The sequence below is a fragment of the Rhinolophus sinicus genome, chromosome 5, assembly GCF_057876585.1.
Source record: "Rhinolophus sinicus isolate RSI-liver-muscle chromosome 5, RSI-T2T, whole genome shotgun sequence".
NCBI classification, from domain to species: domain Eukaryota; kingdom Metazoa; phylum Chordata; class Mammalia; order Chiroptera; family Rhinolophidae; genus Rhinolophus; species Rhinolophus sinicus.
This window is the reverse complement of record NC_142505.1, coordinates 103,334,115-103,357,134: the sequence shown is the minus strand read 5'-3', so window position 1 is coordinate 103,357,134 and position 23,020 is coordinate 103,334,115. Positions and strand designations below refer to the sequence as shown.

Below are 23,020 nucleotides of genomic sequence, written 5' to 3'. Positions count from 1 at the left end.
CACCCTTATATGCACTATGTTGGTAGATAAAAGGAAGGAAGAAAGAAACAACAAGAACACAGAGGTCATTATTATTGCTTTGATGCTAAGGCAAGTTTGTTGTTATGATAGTTCACACCGAATATTCAAGTACCCCTGTGGATTTCCCAGCTTTCTTTGCAGTGGTTTGGCCATGTGACCCGTTCTAACCAATGGACTGAGAGCAGAAGTGATATGAGTCACGACTTTGTCAAAGAAATGATGACCTGGGGTGGCTCCTCCCTGCCTCTCTTCCCCTGCCACCGTGGCCTTGGAGGCCACAAGTCCTCTATGGCGTCTTACAAGACGGGGCGAGTGTTTCACATGAGTGTGGAATCTGTGTCTACTGTGTTAACTCAGAGCTATTTGGGGGTTCATTTGTTACTGCTAATAGCCTCGCTGACCAGTACAGTCACCTCTGAAGGAAAAAGAAATCTCCCGTATTACTGACCTCCTGGGCATTTAGGGATGATGATAATGATAATACTAGTAGCTGCAATGGCTGCCATTTACTGAGTCTTTGAGAAACACTGCAAAGCCCAATGCAGGGGTTAAACCAGTCAGCCCTCTCAGGTAGCTCACCTGTGTTGTTATTACATGACATTGTGTTCCTAAATAAACTTAAAGTTCTTTATAAAAAGGGTTCTCTTAAACAGCTTCCATGAGGGAAAAACTGCTTACAGGCGAGAGTTTTAGACCAACTACAAAGTTATTTCTCCTACAGAGATGTCAAAAATAAAGGTTTTTAATTAGGACACTTTGAAGTTACAGATTAAACATAACATCTTCAGAACTGTCATAAGCCAACCTAAATGTCGCTGAACAAATGCTGAATTCCGTGGAACACAAGACTCAGGTCAACTTGCTCCCAAACCATCAAATAAGTTGTTGCTTAGTCCAGAAGTGCTGTTGAAAAGAGGCCCCAGTGGGATCTCAGTGAAGCTACTACCAAAAAATAAAAATAAAATCTGAAACAGAAAATCTCAATGGCAAAGAGGAGCCAGTCAAGCAACTGAAGTGGCCGTGGCTGTGGAGGCAAATAAGCTTTCTTCACACACGTGGGACCGTTTCTGAGCAAGACGGTGGGGTAAACCAGCAACCATCACAAATCAGGTTCCTCACCAGACTGATCAGGGTGCATCCAATTTGCTTTCTGAAAATTTGCATAGCATGTAAAAAGCCTGACTGTCATTTGTTTGACAGGCAAGGAAACCAAAAAAATATGAGACCTTTAGTGACCTACAGCAAGTGACTGAAGACAAAATCTCTGCTCTTTGGACTCTGCTCACAGAGTTCCCTTGATGTACCGTGACATCTGTACATCCTCATGGATGATGTCGCCACCTCTGAGCTGGGATTCCAGACCTCTGCAGTTTGGTGCTACCCTTCTCCTGGAGCCCGCCATCATCCCTGGGGCTTCCCGCCTCGCGTCCCAGCTCACAGGGAGCCCTGGGACTCTCCATCCCTCCATCAGGGGAGGCCTAGACCTTCTATTCTGAGTAACAAAGCTGCTTTGGCCCTGGTTGTATCAGACAAGTTGGTGTTTCCGAAAGTGCCAGTAGACATGGAAAGCATCCAGGCTGCCTAGGAAAGTGCCAGGAGAAGGGGACCCAATTAACTTCGTTATTAAAGCAAACAATTCTGGTGATTTTTAGAAGTTCCCACACGTTGACTTTTTCCCTCCTTTAGGCGTAGCTGGGCAGCTGGACATTCCATGCCTCCCTGAGATAAGGGAGGGACTTGCTCTGGTGGTGCTGGGGCCTGCTGCTGACGTACCATGCTTCCTTCTGGCCTGGAGGCCTCTCACACCACCCTTGACCTAGTGAGGGGAAGCTCTGAGCCCCACCCACTTCACACCTTGGCAGGTCAGTAAGGCAGGTGAGTCTAGAAGCTGAGTCTCTGAGAAGATTCTGAGGCTTCAGACAGACTCAAGCAAGTGGGCTTTCTGGAAGTCCTGTTGACCTCCAGATAGGATAGCTTTCCTCACCTGATTCTTCAGGCTCCCCAAATTGACCATCCTTGTTTTGTGATTTATTCATGAAATTCAAGGGGTTCTTATTGAACACCAAGCTGATATTAGATGTGTTGCCCACTCTCGAGGACCGTAGAACATAATGGAAGGATGAGATCCACGCATCAGGTAACACATCAAGACAGTCTATAAGGAAGGGTTGGATTGAAGATCATCATTATCCACAGTAGCTAAGAGCATAGGTAGTTTCAGATGTCTGGGTTCAAATCCCAGCACCATCATTTTGGTCAAGTTTGACTCTGGGCAAGTGCCTAACCCTTCTCAGGCCTGTTTCCTTAGGGTGACGAAGCCTGCTAGCCGCGAAGTGTTTCTGTGGGGAATTAAATGAGATGGTAAAGTGGTCAGTACCGTGCCTGACTCGTGGTCTTAGTGTTCTTATTAGCTACTGCTGTCAGTTGTCAGACATATTGGAGAGACACCTGTGGTACAGAAACCCTGAAACTTCCGCGTGGTGGTGCCCCCTTTCTCTGTTCCCTTCAGCGGTGATCGGTAATTTCAACTGATCAGTTACCCAGGCAAGAGTCCCAGGGGTGCTTTTAGCTCCTGCAGTTCCTGTGCTCCCTCAACCCTCATAAGCATCCAGTCCCACAGCCCTGTTGATTGGACATCACGTCTCCCTCCTGCACTGCAGTCCCACTCCATCCTAACCAGGTCCTCACACAGCCACATTGATTACTCAGGAACTCTCTTAACTGGTCTCCTTGCTCCCAGTGTCACCCTCTTCCCAAACTGCTTTGCTGCTACTCCAGAGAACTTCCCAGCACCCAAACCACATTATCATGTCCTTGCTCACACCCCTTTTCTGGCTCCCTATGACTCAGGGAACAGCCAAGCCCAAATCCTTCATCGCGACCCACAAGGACCCCTGTGCCGTGACCACTCCCGAGCTCTACAGCTGCATTGCTTGTGTTTCTCGTCACCTCCATATTCCAGCAATGCAAGCCTGCTCCCCAGATGCTTTTCAGTCCCCTGCCCCCATCCCCTCATGCCCCATAGCCACACACATACTGCCCTTGAAGTCTAAAACCTTTGCCCTTGTCTCCAGAAGAGTCACAATCATGCTTCAAAAGCAAACTCCAAACCACTATCTTTGAGAAGCCTTATTTTACTCATCTCTGGGTTAGCTGCCCCTCCTCTGTGCTCCCGCAGTACATTTCCTTACAAGATCATGGTGTAACTTTTTGTTCTCATGTCTGTTTCCTCCACAAGAAACATTCTTAATCATCTAACATTCTTAATCATCTGCATTTTATTATGCAGATGCAGGAAAGGACTGCACCTTATTAATCTTTGTACATTCATATTGAAAAATGACTGCAGAGATGATGGCTGGATGGATGGATGGATAGGTGGATGGGTGGATAGATGAATGGACGGATGGGCAGATAGTGATTGGATGAATGGGTAAGTTAATGGTTGGATGGTTGAATGGACAAATAAATGAATGAATTCAACAAAGTGCCATAAACCTCTAATTAGACCTTCTACCTAGGTACCTCCAGGAAGCTCATCTGTGGTCCTACAGACAGGCTCTATTTCTTGAAGCTTCCCAGTTCAGGATGAAAAGCAGAGTGACCTTGCTACTGGCAGCCAGTGGGTTTTTGACGTTGATGTTCCCTGTTGTTCCAGCAGGACAGCTGAGAAAGTGTGTTGATCTTAGAGGAAGGGAAGTAAGGACCCCAAGGAGGGCTTTATCCCATCGCCTACCTGGCCTGTAGCCTCTTTTGTCCACCTCCTCAGGTGTGTCCTCATATGGGTCCCTTTCAGTCCTTTTCTCCGTCCAGGCATCTCAGATTTTATTTCCAGCTTGAACTACGGCAGGAGAATGCCACCTCTGGGCCCAGGGTGACAGAGTAGCAGATGGCATTAGTGATGGAGGGTACCATGGCCAAAGCCACTGTCTGTAGTCCAGTGCTTACCTGTCCCTCTCGGGACCACGGCACATTTCAGTCTGTTCATTTCCCTGTTCGGGAGCTGCTCTGACAGTAGCCACATGAGAAGTGCACCTTCTGCAGCCCAGAGCCCTCATCAGCTCTTCCAGGAAGACCTTCTAGGCCAGCTTGGTTCACTAAGGAAACATGAATTAATTCTGGAATCAACTGGAAATGAAACGGAGTGTGCAGCTCCTTGTGATCCAGAGAACCCGCATGTGGCCCGCCCAGGCTGGATCAGAAAGACCCTGAGTCTTTGGGGAAAAGAGCCGGGCCCAGCCCAGCCGCCCTGGAATCCTCATTCAGGGTTTAGGAAGCAGCAGGCAGAGCAAAAATGGCTAAATTTGGTTGTGTTTTTATTTTTGTCCAGCCACAAATACCGGCAAAAAACAGAAAACGATTCCTTCCCTTCCTAGAGCCAGGCTGGTTATATTTTTAGCTTCAACTATGGTTTTGGACTTTGAGAATGCTAAACACCCTTCCCACAGTAGGCAACGGTGGGCTGAATTTTAGGACTTTTGCCTAGACTGGAGTGTTGGTTGTCTGAGTGTAACTGTCACTAGGCTTTGTGCAGCTGTGACAATAGAGGGTGGTTCCAGACAGGCCCACAAAGAGTCCCAATTCTCAGGGACCTCCAAGAGAGTCCTTTTCAAGGAGGGATGTGCACTCAGGGTGGATGGTTGTCTGGGCGGCAACCCTGGATGGAAGGCAGACGAGGAAAAAGAAAGGAACGGGGAAGGGAGCTGTTTATTGAAAGGCTGCCAGTAACATAGTGGTTCAGAGCCAGGGCTCTGGAGGCAGACCACCTGGTCCCCACCCTGCCTCCACACTTCCCAACACTGCGGTCTTATGGAATGTGCTCACCATTTCTAGGCCGCAGGTCTTTACCTATCAGATGCAGACAGTAACAACTCCCGCCTCCGAGCTCCGCTGCCTGAGATCCTGCCCATGCAGCATGTAGCACAGCACCCGACATGCAGGGAGGACTCGACAAGCACCATTTATATTATCACCGTGCTGTTATTGCAATGCTAGGCACTTATGCATACACTGTGTCATGAAGACTTGGGGCAACCCGGTGAGGAGGGGTACTACGCAGATGGAAAACTGAGGCTCAGTGGGCCAGATAACGTCCCCAAGCTCCCACAGCAAGAGTGTGGCATAGCCAGACCTGAACCCTGCCCTGGCCAACCCCGGTTTTGCCACCACGCCTTCTCCAGGACCAGTCAGTGCTTCCATATGATTTAAAGGGATTTATCGCTGACGGTGTGGGAACTGCTCTAAATAAGGAACCAGATCCCTCCTCCCCCTCTTCTCCCCAGGGCTCTTCACTTTCTTTCCACTTGAGTGACAGGAACACTAAAGAAGGGGATACCAGGAGTGATCAAAAGAGCCCTGAGACAGAAGGTGGGATGGTGACTTCCAGGGACTGGGGGGGAGAACGGGGCCTTATTCCATGGGTGCAGCCTTTCCATTTTGCAAGACGATTAAGTGCTGGAGGTCTGTTGCATAACAAAGTGAATATGCTTAACGCTGCTGAACCGCACACTTCAAATGGTTAAGATGGTCAGCTTTATGTCGTGTGATTTTTTTTTTTTTTAACCACAATTTAGAAAACAAAACAAAAACCTGACTCACAAGAGCACGGGTGCGGGAGTCATGCCACCGTTGGGGCCAGGGAATCGGAGCTTATCCCGGCCAGGTCCCCAGGGGTCACAGCGGCAGCACCGCTGGTCCACGCCTGCCACGCCTGCCACACACTGCTTGAAGCCCCTGGGCCGAGCAACACACTTCTGACGGCAGCCTTATCCTCTGAGGTCTTCAATGCTCCTCTCTCACACGCTTTGCCCTTTTTTACTTCTTTCTAGTCCCCTGTCCTTCTGAAGTTTTCAGCTATCTCCTAGGATGAAAGGGGGAAAATAGCAAAATTCCACCCAGGCAATGTGGCTGCTTGGTGTGTGGGGAGAGCGTGAGCTCTGGGGCCAGAAGCTGAGAGGAAGCTCCCCTTTTCTTTCCCTTCGGGTGGCTTTGCTCTCGGATGGGGCGCTGCAGTTCTCCCACGTAACCAAGCAAACACCGTTCACGCTAAGCGGAGAAATTCAACCAGGCTAGAAACTGATCTTTGGCCCCAGGAGATTTGGGGGAGTGAGATGCTGAGGATTCTGGGGGCAGAAGATGTGGGGACACCGGTTTGGGTATTCACTAATGATTATGCTGTGGACGACGTTAGGACAGAGAGGCATGGGAGGGAGCATGGAACAGCGTCTCCCTCTGGGCCACACGACCCCAGGACGGCAGCCATCATGGAGACCACAACAGTGGCTCGGCATCCCTCAGACACCCAGGCTGCCTTCTTTTCTGTGACGTTAGCATGGACCATTCCCAGGGGAGAGTCAAGCTCTGTTGGCAGCATCCAGCCTGGGGCATTCCTACTGGGCTACGTTGTATTTCCTAGAACTGCGATCCCTGGCCCAGAGCCGGCTGTACCCTTGGGCCTGTGTAGACAGTGCCCAGGGCCAATGATACTTGGATGGGCCCATGAAAATGGTTTAATTTCTTTTACAAATAGGAGAAAGAAATGAACTTTCAGGTCAAAGGACATGTTATAATATAGAATATTAACATGTTGGACTTTATACCAACGCAGTTGTAAAATATATTATTATTATCATTATTGTTGTTATTTATTATTTTATGGAAGAAGGTACCCACAAAGGCACAGGTGTCCAGGGCCCATGAAAGGGGCCCTGCTTGTTCTGGTCCAAAGAGCCAGGCTGGCAGAGATTCCACTGGGCCCTCCAACCCATGGGGATGTGCCTGGCCCTCGTCTCTGTTCCTATAGCAACCGTTGTCTCTCCCTCCCACCTCACCATTTAGGATCTGGAATTTTCTCTCTGGTATTTTATTTCTTTTTAGCCACCCATTTCACATGCCACTTCTGTCACTGGACAATCGCTCTCTGGAGCACATGGTGAGAAAAATTCCAAAGGCTTGTCTGGGTCGGTGGGAAAGAATGTTGTGATCCTTTCGTGGTGTCTCTTCCAGGCTCGTGATGGGCAGGGCAGTGGGCAGGCTGTCCTCGCTTATGAGTGACCTTCCGCCTTCCATCCCCTACTTGATTAACTACAAGCTCCACAGGACGGAATACGCCTTATATGTGCTGAGGATCCCACGAGGAACAATCTGGAAAGACTCTTAATACGTGTTCATTGATTGATTGAACTGGTGTCTGGATGCTTGATTCACTCTAATGTCCCCTTGACACCCTCTCTTTCTCCTCTTCCTCTTTAGGCGTCTGAACAAGAATAAGCTCCAAGTCCTTCCAGAGCTGCTTTTCCAGAGCACGCCGAAGCTCACCAGACTGTGAGTAGCGTCGAATCGTGTTCTCTGCCTGGTGTCTTGCCTGGCTTTGGTCATGTGGAGAACGTGGTTGCCTTTGTGTGTGGGGCCTCAGGCTGTGAGGACCTTGGCAGTTAGGCCTCGGCAGGGCGTCGTGTGCTGTGCCCCCAACCTGCCCTCCCAGGATCGCGGCCGAAGTGGCCAGTGGGGACTAGCAGCTTGTGTAGTGCAGGAAACACTGCCATTTAAGTTGGGTCTGAACTTACCTCAGGGGAATTCCCTGAGGGGGGATTCAAGGTGAGTTTATTCACAGGAGACCCCCCCAGTGGTCTCCAAGGGCATGGATTTGGACTAAACATTTCAGCCTTACCTCCTTGCTGGCTACAAGTCCGGCAAGTCGCCTTCTTCCTACCACTGCCAGTCTGGGAACCCTGGGTCGGAGGCCTGCCGTTTTGTGGGAAAAGAAACACCTTGAATTTTGCTTTGTCTTCCGGAATGGTCCAGGATATAATGTGGCGGGAGGAGTTGGAGAGGCCTCTGTGCATTTACTCAGTGTGCATTTGGAAGGTCAGGACCTGGAGAAGTACATCTGATGGAGACTGTGGTTCCCGTGTTGTGGGCATTAGGCGGGTGCTTATTATTGATGGTGAGCCACTCCGTGATTTTGAACCTGAGAGTCCTATTGGCAGGGACTAGCATACATTGTGGGGTGAACTGGGGTGCCCAAGGCTTGACTTCTGAATGGAGTGACACAGTGACACGCTACTTAGCAGTCAGGCAGCGAGATTTATAGCCTGGCTGGGAAGACTCTTACGGTACTAGGGAGGCACCAAGCGGTGGCCACCATGCTCACTTCCAATGGCCGAGTTTACCACCAACTTGTGCAGTCAAACAGTGCATGCAATTCCCGGGATAAAGTGGGAAATATGAACCACATGTCGGTGTGTACCCTGAAGAATGAGTTCTGAATTAGGAATCTATAGCACTACATCCATCTGTACACACACAGTGAGACTATATACATGAATGTATTTTTAAGGGTGCTTTGTTGGAGCAAGAATAGGCAAGGTCTGGCTGGTGTTTCCTTGGTACAATGACCTCACTTGCCTTCTCTAGGACACACCAGTACTCTGTCAAGGTCTCCTCGTGCTGTGTGTTGCATTTCTCTCGCTCAGTCCGCCTGGCCGACTTTGCTAAATGTGGGGAAGTATATGCCTCCCTTTCCGCTCTTTCACTCTGAATTCACCTTGATGGGCGTGAGGGCGGAGGAAGCACAGTGAGTGTCTAGCCGGGCCGAGTGAGCAATACTAAGAGGGCATACAGGGAAATCACCTTGATTTTGAACTTCCTCTCCTCTGTATTGTTCCTTCTTTAAATGCTCACCTAAAAGCCATCTCTTCACCCATTGTGCCTTCTCAACCTGCTCCTAACTAAATAATGCAGACTATCTGCTATTCGTCTGGAATCTCAGCAGTGCTTTCTAGGCAAATAGAAGGCACCTCGGGCTGGGCCTGCTAGGAGGCTTTGAGCAGGTGGGGTCTGAGTGTTCCACTTTCTTACTGAGGGAGGTTGGGAGAGTCACTTTCCCTTCTGTGCCTAAATATGCTCATCGGGAAAAGGGAGACAGGCCCTATTCCCTTCTACCTACCTCACAAGCAGCTGTAAGTGTCCAGTAAGACGACGGTGCGTGTGTGTTTTCTAGGGGATAAAGTGTGATGTGAGTGTAACCACCATGATAACTGTTGTTACTCCTGCATCCCTCACAACCTTGGTTTCCAATCTCCTTTCTCTGGGAGCAACGAAGAAACTAGGAGTTGCTATGAGCACTGACATAAATTACAGTGCTGAGCTTTTGCTTCAAGCCAGAGAGCTACACCGGAAAGGCTGGGACGACGATGCTGGACTCATTTTGGCATCCCCCTCCTGCTCTGTCTAGGCCCCTAGCCAGGCAGAGTGTGGTACACGTGGACACTCGTGAATGGGCGGATGAATGGATGAATGATACAGGCCTGAGGGTATAAACAGCGTTCTCAGGGGATCCTTGGTTCTTTTACCCACAATTCATTCATTCACTCATTAATTCATTCAGTAGGCTTTTCCCGGGTGCTTGTTCCAGCGTGGCAGTTCTCTGTGTGCCCCATCATGAGATGTTCTGAGTGGCTACCAAAAGGCTAAGAGCTAAAAAGAATTTTTTTCTGTTTTTAATTGAAGCAGCTATATTAACGCCGGTTTGGGCTATAACCAGCAATCCCTTTTTCTCTCTGGGCTTGAGCTTTGATTTTTCTTAATGGCCCTATTGTGTCTTTGTCTTACTTTGTCAGCCACTCCAGGGCCGTTTGGGGAAGTAAACAGGGTACAAATTAGAAATCAATAACTGTGCAGTCATGAGTGTGTATACACATATGCCACCGGCTCTGTTTTAAAAGAGCGCTGCGTCTCAGCAGACACAGCGGGCCATTTTCTAGGGAATGGTAAATGTGGAGACTGTGTGGCTATCTGCGCCTGAGCCTGCACGTGAGACGTGCAGCAACTCCAGTCACACCCTTTCTCGTTGGGGCTACAGACAGAAACTCCTTAATACTCAGTGTTTATCCAAGGGCTATGGACGTGTAATCAGACGTGTTTCGAGTAGTGATGGGAGAGAGAAATAATATTTATTGAGAACCTTTGCTATTGTAATACTGCTACTTCCTAGTGACAGAAATGTAACTAAAGTCAGTGTCACCCAAAGAGGACATGTATTAGTTCCTATGCCTGACGAGTCCCATGATGGTTGTAGGTGGCTTTGGGACAGCAGGATCCAGGGGCTCGGTGGTGTCCATCCCTTGGCTCAGTACACATGATGGTGGCCAAAAGCAGAAGACTCCGCGGGTTCTCCTCCAGCAACTCAGGGGAGGGGGTGCCCTGGCCAGCAGTCCTGCAGGAGAAAACTGAAGGTGGAAAGCTTAACTTGGCCACACAACCGTGTCTGAGCGAGGTCCTGTTTGCAGTGATAGGTGTCCTCTGGGCGAGGAAGCCGTGGTCGGGTATCCATCCCACTTGTTTGGGGATGAGGGCCTGGGCGTGGGATTCTCAAAGGAAAGAATAATTCTGTAATCAGACGCCAGAACGGATGCAAACTTGAAAACAACAGATACCTACACGGTTCCTGAGCATCCACTCTCTGCAGTTCCCCGTATCGTGCATGAGTGCCTTGGCACCGCACAGTAACACCTCAAGACAGTAACAGTCGCAAGCACATTGGGTGCCAGGTACTGTTCTGAGCACTTTACATGTAGCGCATCTGATACTCCTAACAACCCTAGAGGGTGGGTACTGTGCATATTACTGTCCTGTACATATGAAATTGGTGCTCATTGAGGTTAAAGAACTTGCCCGGTATCAAAGAACTACTGAGTGACAGAACCAGGACTCCAATTTGCATAATCTGACACCGGAGTCTACTTTTCTCTACTGTAATCAGCTCCCTGCCTCAATCCTCCCATTTTGTAGAAGAGAAAACTAGAGCTCAGAGCTTCAATGGCTTGTCCGTACAGCCCGTATTTCTGAGAAGCAACACTGCACTAGACACTCTGCCTCAGGCTCAGATTGAACCTTCACACCAGAAGGGAATCTTTGTTAAATCTACTTCTGAAGCTCAGAAGAGTTGTCTAACTTATCCGTACTCATGTAACCAGGATACAGTGGGCCAGGGACTCACACGTGTGCCTGTGTCACCACACTTACTACCATGCCACATTGCCATGCTGAGTATTTATGGAGACGTAAAGTTAGGCTGGAAAGGACCGATAATGGCCCTGCCATATATCCGAGCACTTCTGTGAGGCCTTGGCTGGTTACCCCGCTCCCACGCCCTCAGACCCAGTGCCATCTGATTCATTGATGCACGTGTGTATTACTGGTGTATCTGTCCTCTTACTTTGCTCTCAAGCACATGGAGCACGGCCGTAGCTGCTAGGGTTTAGAAGTGCCCTGAGCTTCAGGTGCTGTAATATCACCGTGGTCTGTGAAACGCCCAGCAGGTTCCCCGTCATGCCTTTTCCACTCAGTGGACATCGGCTCCCTCCCATCCTGATGCAGATCGTAAGGTTCCCAAGGTCGGGGCTGTGCTTCCACCCTTCCCAGATTCCCTAGGGGCTCCTGATCCAGAGCACAGCCTAGGAGATGGCAGGGAAGTGAAACGGTGAAGGGGCTGCCGATTAGGAGCCGTGAGGCTTAACGTCTCCAAGTCTCAGGTTCTTCATCAGTAAAACAGACACCAACAGGACCTTCTCTGTGTCAGTGTGAAGATACGTGGACACAATCCGTGGGCCGTCTGTAGCACTGAGGATAGCACATAGCAAGAGCTCAGGGAGAGATGACAGTGGTTCACTTCCGCTAGCTGACTGGCGGACCGGTGCATGTGCTGGGGCCTTGGCATCCGTGGTGGGAACATTTCAGCACCTGGGAAAGAATCCAGGCTTCAACATAGGTGAGGGCTGAGGGAAGCACTGTTCCTGGAGTGGGAAGAGCCTGGTCCTCACCCTGGCTCCGCCCACCACAAGCTGTGTGACCTTAGGCACGTTCCTTCAGCGCTCTGGGTCTCAGTTGGGTCAGCTAGGGAGGGTGGGGTGGAGCATGTTCTATTACATGGTCTGTGGGTTAATTTGTGTGTGTGTGCGTGTGTCCTTCCAACTGTATCTTTCACCTACACATGAAAGAGGGAGTGAGGGATTTCTGGTTATTAGAGGTTAAGCAGCTAACACTGCTAGAAATTCTTTAGCAGGAGCAGAAGACAAGGTGAAAACAGGGATTAAAAGCCTTCTCCATCTCACTCGATTAGAGCTTGGAAGTAGAGGAGCGACACAGTTGTTCACAACTGTTTGTTAAGGGTTTGGCTTCGCCATCTGAGGATGAGCAGACCACCGGGGTCCTTTTGGCCCACCTCTCCTGCATTTAGGTCCAAAGAGCCCATTAAATATTTGGCAGTGCTTGTAAACCAGTAGCTGGGTAGGCAGTTATGCTAGCAGTGGTGCAGACACCTCCAACTGTTCTCTGCTCAGTCCTGCGGGGTATTTGACAGCTTTTAAAAGATACCACTAGGGTTAAACCTGTTGCTCACTTGGGTCAGTGGAATAGCAGACACTCAGGAAGCTAATCCCCAGGCAGTTGGAAACACTATGAAATGTGGCCGACCAACTTAGCCCGAGTCCCTGGGGCTCCTATCATGGCGGAGCAGCGGCCCTCAGAGTTCGGACATGACACTTCCGTTTCCAGGGAACTTATTTCCAATGAGCGAGCCCTTCTCGGAACCCTCATCTCTGCATACTTGTACCTCTCCTCTGTGCTTGCCGTTTTCAGCTCTTATCACAGCCGTGTGTGTACATGCCCTATTTCCCCAATCAACCCGGAAGCTGTGTTCAGCAAGGTGAGCTAATGTCTCTTTGAGGCAACCCAGTATTTGCACAAAGAACAGAAACTAGGGAAGTGTACAGGCCTGGGTTTGCATCCTCCTCTCTGGTGACCCTGGGCAGTGACCTCCCCTTGCTCAGTCTCCAGCTGGTTTGCTATATGCAACAGGAAGAACCATCGTAGTTCCTGTCCTAGATGCTCAGGCTGCCGTAACCGAGTGCCTCAGACTGCATGGCTTAAAGAACAGGAATTCGTTTCCTGTTCATGGCTTAAAGAACAGGAATTTGGGGCCTGGAAGGTGAAGAGCAAGGTGCTGGCAGCGTTGGTTTCCTGCTGCCTCTCCCCATGGCCATCCCCTCTGTTCTCACACACCCCTGGTGTTTCTGCCTCTCCTCATAAGGACACCAGTCATATTGGCTTAGGGCCCCACACTAATGGTCGTAGTCTAGCGTAATCACCTCTTGAAAGACCTGATCTCCATTCTGAAGGAGTGGGGACAAGGGCTTTGACATATGAATTGGATGGGAGTGGGGGACACATTAACACATAATCGTTTCCAAATGTGTGTTGCATATTTACCGTGGGTCACATGCTCTGCGAACTGCTTTCCCGTATATTCTCTTACTCATTCTCAGGTTAGGAGGCTAGATACTATACTGTCCCCATTTTAGAGACAAAGAAACAAGGGTGCTCGAGACTTAGACAGCTTGCCCAAGGGCACGGAGCCAGTAACTGGCAGAACCAAAATTCAAACCCAGGCTTGCCTGACTGCAGAGCCCACAGTGCTCACCACGGTTTCCATTCTGTAGTCACGAGACGTTCCTAGTTAGTCCCCGTGCCAGGCACGTAGTAGAAGCTTGGTTGGCTCTAGTTCCTTGATTTCTGTGAGGCCCTAGATGAGTCCAGATTTGTAACTCTAGGTAGTACCTTCTGCGATTCACAGATTCTTTTGCAGCCACCTTAGTCTTCCAGTTCTGCACTGAACTTTAAAGCATCACTACATGGAATATGTGTCTCCATAAAACTCTGTATTGATGTGAAACAGTGCTATAAAAGTGAAAAACTGGTGGAGAAAACAAAACCCATGCTGCTCAATTTTCCAGCAGAGTTGTTACCTGATGTGGTGAAATGATAATAGGATGATGGGAAAACCAATCCCTTGTGGTGGTGGCAACCTCCGACAGTGCCTGCCTGCCTGTGGCTGGGTCCCAGACACCTGCTCCCGTAGTGCTGGCCCAGCTTTCAGAGGCCAGGGTTGGATGGTGAGACCAGCCTCACCATTGCAGACACGGGGTCACTTTTTCCAGGGGCACAGCCACCTAAAGCTCATGGAAAATGTCCCTGCAAATTGGAGCTCTGTTTCCACCTCCTCATTCTCCATTCCTCCAGTGCTTAACGCTGTGGTGAGGCAGACCTTCGGTTTGCGTTACGGAATATGAATACTTCCTCGATGGCAACTTCTGTCCTGTGCTAGAAGACAGCTTTGCTCTAATCCGCGTGTGGATACGTAATGGATTACAGTGGGGGCCGTGTCGCTCTTGGGATTTCTCCTTTGTGTGAGTTGTACTGTCTCTGCAGGACCTTAAACCGGAACCAGGAAAGAAGTCACTCAAGGTTTCTTTTCTTCTCTCTCCTTCACTGCAGTTTTATGTAGCCGAGCACAGAAGCCTGTTGTCTTATCCTTGATGACAGGCTAACACTTAGAATTGTCTTGCAGACACATCCTATAGAATTTCAGGGCTAGGAACAAAAGTTATCTAGGCCAGCATTTCTCAAACTGTACCATGCGTCGGAAGATCTGGGAATCTTGTTCAAGTATGGGTCCTGGTTCTGGAAGTCTGCGGTGGGACCTTAGGGCCTGCGTTTCTAACACGCTTCTGGTGATGTCCCAGGGCCAGGACCACACTCTGCAGAGCAAGGATCTAGGCTATATGGTTCTCAAACTTAGCATATGGAGAGGAAAACAAATCCCTTGAGGTCCTGTTTAAAATGCTGGTTCCTAAGCCATGTACCCAAGAAGTCTAGTTCAGTAGATCAGGAATGGACTTAGGGATTTGACTTTGTAAACAGGCGCCCTGGGTGATTTTGGTGCCCGGCACCCATGAGGCATGTTTTCAGAAACATGATCTAGTACAGCCCCTTACAGATTTGGGGGCAGGGAAGGAGTCAAACATCTCTTGATGTGTTAGGTGCCTTCTGCCTTTGCCACCTTCCTTGGTCTTCCTGCAAGACAGGTATTTCTATGCCCACCACACGCGATGAAACTGAGTCTTCAGGAGTTTAACTCACCAGAAATAAACCCAGGTCTTTCTGACACCCAATTCTGTGGTTTTATTATACTTTATCATGTGCCTCCTATGTTGAAGCATACCTTGAAATAGAGAAAGAGAGAGAGAGAAAAAACAATCATGGATCTCTGCAGCGTTCAAAGTTCAGTATTTGTACTTTATGCTCCTATGAGCATATATGAACACATGTTCATATCTGAGATCTAGGATATTAAGACTTGAAACATTAAAAGAGAAAAAATTTATAGACTTAAATGAATGTTTGCAAGTAGACATTTCTAAATTCCCTCCAGTTTATCAAAGATAAACTTGGGTTTTACTTTTTCAAATTCTTCAGCTCTTTGGGCCAGCAGAACAGTTTTCTAAAGTGATCAGGCGATAGTTGAACTGAGAACATTCTGCCAGCTTAGGAAGTTGTTGTGTGTGTGTGTTTTTTTTTTTTAAGAAAGAAAACCAAGCTGTGACTTTACAATGCTTTGGAATTACAGAATATGCTTGTAATTTTTACAATTCTGCGCAGACTTCTTTGCCACATCTGGTTGATATTACTGGCAGGGATATATGGGGGAATAAACCATAGGCTGGAATGTGAAACATCCCACAAAATGAGTTTCTTATAGATTGCTGCATAAAACATTCTGAGTCCCCCTTTCTTTGGAAGGGTGGCTTAAGTGATTTCATGGATTCAGTATTTTCTTTGGTTTGAAGGTAAACGGTTTTTGCTGGTCTACTTGGTGGGGGTTCCCAGATGTTTTTTCTGAAGATGTGTGCAAAGGGTTAACCATTCCAGAGTCGTGCGATGGATCAGGGTGAGCCAAGCTACCCTAAAAGGAAGTCAGCCCAACCTTTGGTCCAAAACACTGGACCCTGGTGATGATGTTGAAACCCTAGGGCCAACGGAATTGCACGGAGAAGGGAAGAATGCAGGCAGACTGGGTCAGGTGTGTAAGGACCTCAGGAAGCCTCCTGCATCTCCGCGTGGGTGGTACGTTAAACAGCTGATGGCAAGAAGAGTTCAGCTCTCTCACATGCCACTGGAAGCCTTCGCACGTCCGGCCGGGCATTCTCTGTGCTGTGGACGGAAACAGTGAGTTGGGAAAATGTAAAAATAAAACAAACGCCCAGCTGATACCTGGAAATCAGTCAATTAATTCCCCGTTGGGGACATTCCTGTCCAGTTCCCAGGAAAAGAAATGCGTGACCAGGATCCTAAAAATATTCACTGAATACCTACTGTGTGTGTGTGTGTGTGTGTGTGTGTGTGTGTGTGTGTGTGTCGCTGCCACGTGCCGGTGGTTAGGATGCTGAGGACAGAATGCAGACGTGTCTGAGCTGAGCCCACAGGGTGTGAGTATGGGCTCCTCGCCACCTGGCTGCTCCTCAGACTTCCTTGGCCGGGCCCCACCTGCAGGGTTGGAACAGTTCAGAGCACCATGTGCTGTGGCATGTGGTAGGGTCAGCCAGCCGGCAGGACTGCATGGCCATTTCCAAGAGTGCTCAGGTAAAGGCTGCGTCCTCCAGTGACAACAGCCGTTTGCGGAGAATGAGACCCAGAGGCCAGCCTCACCCGTACCCCGGGGTCCTCCTCCGAATCTGGAGGTAGAAACTGCCTAGGGAATTGACAATGTCAGGGAAATACCACATTGTATATAGAAAAACATCAGCCTTTTGAGGTGGGCAGACCCCAAACACACATTCTTCAATTGCCTGAATGATGCAAATGTACCCACATCTAATAATCCTGAAATATTTGTTCTCGAATCACATTCACCATCAACAGAAACATTTCTAAAGAGCCTAATCATCTCTCATTCTCAACCAACATTTGGGAATCTCTCCAGGGGACAAATACTGTTTTAATTTGATGCCCCAAATTCTAGCATAATTTCAGATCACACTCACACACACAAAGTCTGTAACTTTGGCTTTCTTCTGGCTTTCCTGTGGGCACAGTATCCTGGACATTGAACATTAATTTCCATTTGTAAGGTTTGCAGTCCATTTACAAAGTCCTGGAGATTGAAGCTTGTAATGAAAGTGTTGACACAGTATTAACAACAGCAAAACTATGATAACACAGTACTGTCCAAACCAAATAGAAATGGAGAAGTTTAAGTAAATTGCACGCTCCTTGCCTGGATGTGGTGTGCTGGACCTGAGTTTCTGATTCATGGTTTACAATAATATTTTAATGTTTTATTCATGATGTTTCTTTCTTCCCATCATTCCTTCTCTAATTCTCCTCACCCTACTTAGGGTGATGACGCCTCTTGGAAGTCTGGCCTCGTCTAGATTGGCGCTGCCTGGTGTATAGCCAAGAACTCTCCCCGTGGTTGGCTAAGTAGAGTATTCAGCTATTGAGCCGATGGTTTGGCCTTTCATTGGTGTGTCTAGGGTGGTGGACTCGAATTTTTTATCAGTGAGTCAGCTTTTGATTGGAATATACATAGAATCATGCCAACATTTCCCCTAGTGAAGGGCGCATCTTGACTTTTGGAGGTCAAAATGCTGTAAGGGAGAAAACTGCATTTTTAAGAGGGTGAAAGGGTAACCAAGGATTGGTTCCTTTCATCTCAGTTTCATTTTAATTTAGGATTCATACAACTCCGAGCTCTGGCTCCAGATGCTCAGAGAGACCCAGCTTCAATACATTTTGAGAAAATGGAAATCAGTAGTAGCAATACAGAAAAAAATGTTGGATCATCAATTTCACTAATACCATGGCCCTAATCACCTCTTTCCTATGACTCTATATTACCTCCTCTCCTTTTCTTTTTCTCAAAAGTACATGAACATACACATAACATACCACACACATACACTTAAAACCTTCTGTCTATAGGACGATCCCAGGCAGATAAATGAAGATCCCTTTCAGGCTGCTGAACGAAAGCGCAGACATAATTTCACATGAGTGCAGGATACTGACTTATAAATTAGCTGAAATCATTGAGCAACACTGTGAGGAGATATCAGCGGGTCAGAAAGGCACAAGCAGTGGCACAGGGAGGGGAGATGCTTTGTCTCCTTGTCTCATAATTGGTGTGTTTGGTGCATAGAGATCGTAGTGGCAGATCTGCGTCAGAGACAATAAATTATTATGAATGTTTTCTCATCTCCAGAGAGTTTCTCTTTTCCTTGGAAGAGATATTCATGGGTCAGGCTTCTACCCGAGACCCTCAGGGACTTTTACTACATTTTATAACACAGAGAAGAGCATTGTCCACCCGAGTTCCCAAGGGCTCAGCCATTGAACAAAATTAGCTTAGGAAATAATTGTTATAGCTTCCATTGCTAACGGGCCTTCTCTGCTGATCCCCTTCCTCTATGCAGGGCACTTCCTTTATTTAAATAAAGTGAGAGATGGGAGCTCATTAAGGCCTAATGAGGCCAGAAAAGCAGCAGCAGGGAAAGTGGAGTTGCCCAGGGAATACTCTGCTCACCGTTTTCTCCACACGGGTACCGTCCGTGTGGGGAGTCACACAGACTGGTGGGGAGATGGGGTAGATTTGCCAGCGCTTCCTTCACCATGCATTACCAACTTGTCCACCACCTCCTGTCTCTGCTGCCATCACCCCAGTTTAAGCCCCCATCCTTTCTGGATTAGATGACTACAAGGGCCTCCTCACTAAATCTTCCTGCTTCGATGCATGTTCCCTCACCATCCATCCAAAAGCCACCTTGTTCATTTTAAGACAAATCAGATCTAATTCCCCATTTCAACCACATCACCCTCAGAAGAAATCCACGTCCCTCCGTGACACCTCCATGCAGCACGGAGGTGAGCTGACCTGGAGGGCCAGTGGGGTGTGATGCTGTGCTCCCACCAGAGACAGAGAAACAGCCTGTGCCAGAATCCTCTGCGAGCAGATGTGAGCCCATGCCTGAGACTGGGAGCTGGTGAGGGAATGTTGTTTTGGGATGCTGATTTTCTGGAGGGGGGGGAATTGATTACACTAATTTAGTGAACATTGACCTAACCCTCCAAATTATTTTCCCCCTTGGTCTGAGATCTACCAGAGGTTGTTGGAAAGACATCTGATGGATGAGTCCAGACCTGAAGTGAACCGTGTCTTCTAACTAAGTGAACCAGAACCACACCGGAACATCAAAATGTTAATGCTTTCCAAACTAACGCACTCTGGGCCTCTGGCTGGTATGGCTACACCACCAATCTACTGTTTGTTCCTCTTCTGCACCCACCAAGCCCCTGCCCCTCTGTCACTTCTCCTTTCTGCAAACCTATCACCATTCAGCAGTGGGCCAACCCCACCCCCACCCCCCATGAAGGCAGGCCTCTCTCTCTCTCTCTCTCTCCCGCCCCCCCCGCCCCCCCGCTCCAGGATGATGAGTGATGCTGCTTTTCTGAACCCTTGACAAAGTCCCCATCCTGATTCCGTGTCATGAGGAAAGAGGATGTGTCTTTTCAGTGAAGACATATCCACTAGGTGAATGGGGAAGGGGGAAGATAGGATGGAGAGAAAGGAAGGAAACCTGGAATAAGGGGGAGACGGAAGGAGGAAGAACAACAACAAGCATGGAACAGAGGTGGTAAAAATAGATACAGTAAAGGAGAAAGGAAAGCAAGAAAATAGGACTCTTTGGAGGAAAACACACCTTAGCTTTGTGTTTGTCTTTTTCTGGTTCCTCCCAAGGCAGATGGGAAATAATCTGATCACACACGTAACCTCTCCATTCCGTGCCAAGCTCTACGTAAGCGTCTGTCTCTACAGCACCCCATCAGGAGGTAGGAAGCATCATCTTCATACAGTGCCAGAGCTGGCTGGTACCTTCTGGAACTTCTGCGCCAATGCCTTCATTTTATGAAGTTGGAGAAACTGAGGCACGGAGCAGTAGGGAACTCACAAACCCCAGCCCTCGGATTCCTGGTCCGGTGCTGTGGGCACAGCCCAAAGATTCCTTCTTACCTTGGTCATGATGTTTCATTAAGTGAGGAGGAAGAAAAACTATGGAAGAAGGATTATTGGCTTACAAAGGATTAAGGATTAATGCTTCCAGGGGTCAGTGTGGCTTGCGTAGCAGTTTATCTTTTAAGAAAAAGGATATTCTTTTGAAAGAGGCAATACTGGTTATAAATTTGCTCATCCAAGTAAGGCTGAGTGATTCTTCCCTATGATGGTGGAGGTTCTGTGGAAGCTTATGTGGTTATTGTCACAACCTACTAAGGAGGGGAATTGAAAGGGCAAACCTCATGTGCGAGCCATTCCAAGAAGAGAGTCAACAAAACCGGCAACCAAAAAGGAGGCGGAGAGGCCGCCCTAAGGCTTTCGTCCTGGTGCTGGGAGCACGGAGGCGCCATCAATGGGAAGCGAAGAGAAGAGGAAGTCTTCTTGGAGTGGTCTGATGGAGACCACTGCTCAGCGTTTGCAGCCCTCCCTGGCACATCTGAATCGCCACCCTCGAGGAATTTCAGATGTTAAAAAGCTAAAGTCAGCTTGGTATCAGCAGCAGCAGCAGTTTCTTTCCCCTCCCAGCTACTTCTCCAAGGACAGATCCTTTTAAGGAGCCCGTGCACTTAAGCAAAAAGACCCCAGCCTGTTACTTATAACTGAGCAGCCACTAAGAGTTGACCAGGTTTTCCTAGTGGGCTGGGGTTCTGCACCCTGCTTGCCTGTCACATGTCACATCCACCTGTAGTGAATCCGCCAGCCTCCAGTGTGGAGTCCCCAGTTGCTATGCTAATGATGGCAGCCCACCGCTCCCAAGAGGTGCTGACTTCCCAGCTCAGCCTGAGGGACTTCAGTAATATCTCTTTCTAATGATATAATTTGATTCCATCATGGGAGGCTGCTCTGGTCCTAGCTCACTTAGCACTAAATCTCTCGCTAGATGCTCTCATTACTTAATCTTTTCAGGCCCCAGACCAGCCCGGGCTTCTTCTTTATTTATCTGGAGCCCTGTTTACTTCCCTGTTGTAAATTACTTCTGGCTCCCAGCCGTCTGATTGCCTCAGTGATAGACTAATAGCTCCGAGCTACCGCATTTGCCTTGTGTGATGAGGCAAATAATGTGCTTAACCTATGGGAGAGAAGTGCACCCTCCATTGATTTCAGTGGGGGAAAATATTACTCAGGGGAAAGGCCCAAATCATTTACCTAATGGCTACTGGTGGAAGCCGATGTAATTACAGACAGAATTATGTGAAACAAATTGCCATGCCCATAAATCTAAGCCTCCAGTTTCTCAAAGGCAGAGAGGGAATTGCAGCACTGGCGTGGGTTCCTGCTCTCTGACGAGTGGGTTTCTGAGAAGGTGCTAACAGAACTTCACTCTCCAGGCTGCTGGGCAAGGGGGATGCTCTTCCCAGCTTCAAATTCTCTAAACATCTAAGGCCAGGCTGGACCGACTAGCCCATGGGCCCATCTAACCCACTGCCACCTGCTACTGGAAATACGTTTTATTGGGACACAGCCGCACCCTCCATTCATAGGCACTCTATGGCTGTGTCTGTGCTATAGGGACAGTTGCAAAGTTATGACAGAGACTACGTATCCTCCAAAGCCAAAAATATTTACTATATGTCCCTTTATAGAAAAAAATGTTTGCCAATTCTTGCTCTACCAGAAGAACTTTCAAACAAATGTTTTATATGGCTATGGAGAGATTAATTTGGATCACACCCCTTAACTTTTCTTCCTTCAGATAATTCAATCCCATGTCAAGGAAATTCAAAGGGAACTAGAATGTTTACCACTCACTCTAGTGCTTCTGCATCTATTCATGTGGCCTTTTTTCCGAAACCATGTGACTTAGTAGGTTGCATGAGCCCATTTGACAGAAAAGTAAACTGAGACTGAAAGGTGAAGTGATTTGCTCAGGGTCATTCGGTGAGGAAATTGCAGAACTGGGATTCAGAACTGGGAATCCTCCCCACCGCCTTTCCTGTCTGGCTTCAAATTCTGTCTTCGCGCAGCTAAACTTCACTGCTTCCCAAGAAAAAGAAGGGAGAGGACTGGCAGTGAGGAGGGTTTATCTAGGCCTCGTCTCTCTCCACAGGAGGGGTGTGTGAGCAGCCAAAGCACAAGAAACACACCAGCTAGAGGAGAAGTGAGGGGATCTTGTTTTCTTGCTGTGAAGTAGATGGTGGAGCAGACCGAAGGGTACTTGATCATGTTGTTTGTCAGGCACTAAGAGAAAAGCAAAGGGAAGAAGACCTGGGTGACACTAAGCTCATTCCATGGCCCTTGTTGCCTATGCAGTGCTGACTGTCAGAGAACATGACCCATATGGCTTCCTTGTGGGGGAGACTGGGGCCCACCAGCTCTGCTGCAGCCGAGGTGGGAGGAGCATCTTGGCTCTCGCAACCTCTGGGAGCAGTTCTCTAGGCTGTGGGGCACCCTGGAGCGACTTGATGCCCTGAACATCTGCAGTGCGTGCGGGGAAACGTGGTGTGTCCGCAGGCCTGCTGATGTCACCAGTGTGCCGTCTGCAGCTGTGGAAATCTCGGGTTGGAAACAGAACCAAAAGCACCTCTTGCAAAATAGGCATGGGGTCCGAACCTGGGAAAACGGGAGGGCGTAGTGGAAACAATAGTCGTTCATACAACCCTGTAGCAGCAGCTACCGTTCGTTGAATGTTTACAAAGTACCAGGCTTTGTTTTTTTGTCATTTAATATTCATTATCATCCTGGGAAGTGGGTATAACTGTTCCATTTTATTGAGGAGGCATTGTCGCTCAGTGTAATTTGCTCAAGCAGATGTGTACATGGGGGAGCTGAAAACCCAGTCTGCCTGACGGCTTAGCCATTCGGCATGCTAGGGGTGGGAGTGGGGGGGCAACAAAACAGAATGACTACTGTAGACCAGCTCTGCCCCACGGGGACAGGATTTTGCTTTTCTGGGCCTCAGTTTGCACAAGTGCTCTCTGATCTCTTCTGACAAGCGCGCTGATTCTAACATGAGGACCCCACCCTCCTGACCCCATCTAAACCTCATTACTCATCAAACCTCATCTAAACCATATTTCCCAAAGACCTCACCTCCAAATGTTGGAGATTAGG

The 23,020-nt window shown here is 48.5% G+C and overlaps 1 protein-coding gene across 1 annotated transcript in view; it reads left to right on the top strand.

Moving 5' to 3' along the window:
- The window catches only part of SLIT3 (slit guidance ligand 3), a 553,294-nt gene that overhangs the window by 91,400 nt on the left and 438,874 nt on the right, over positions 1-23,020 (top strand). Inside the window, exon 4 of the mRNA XM_019740962.3 lies at positions 7,273-7,344. Coding sequence (XP_019596521.3) covers positions 7,273-7,344 — 72 coding nt within the window. The remainder of the gene's footprint in view (positions 1-7,272; positions 7,345-23,020) is intronic.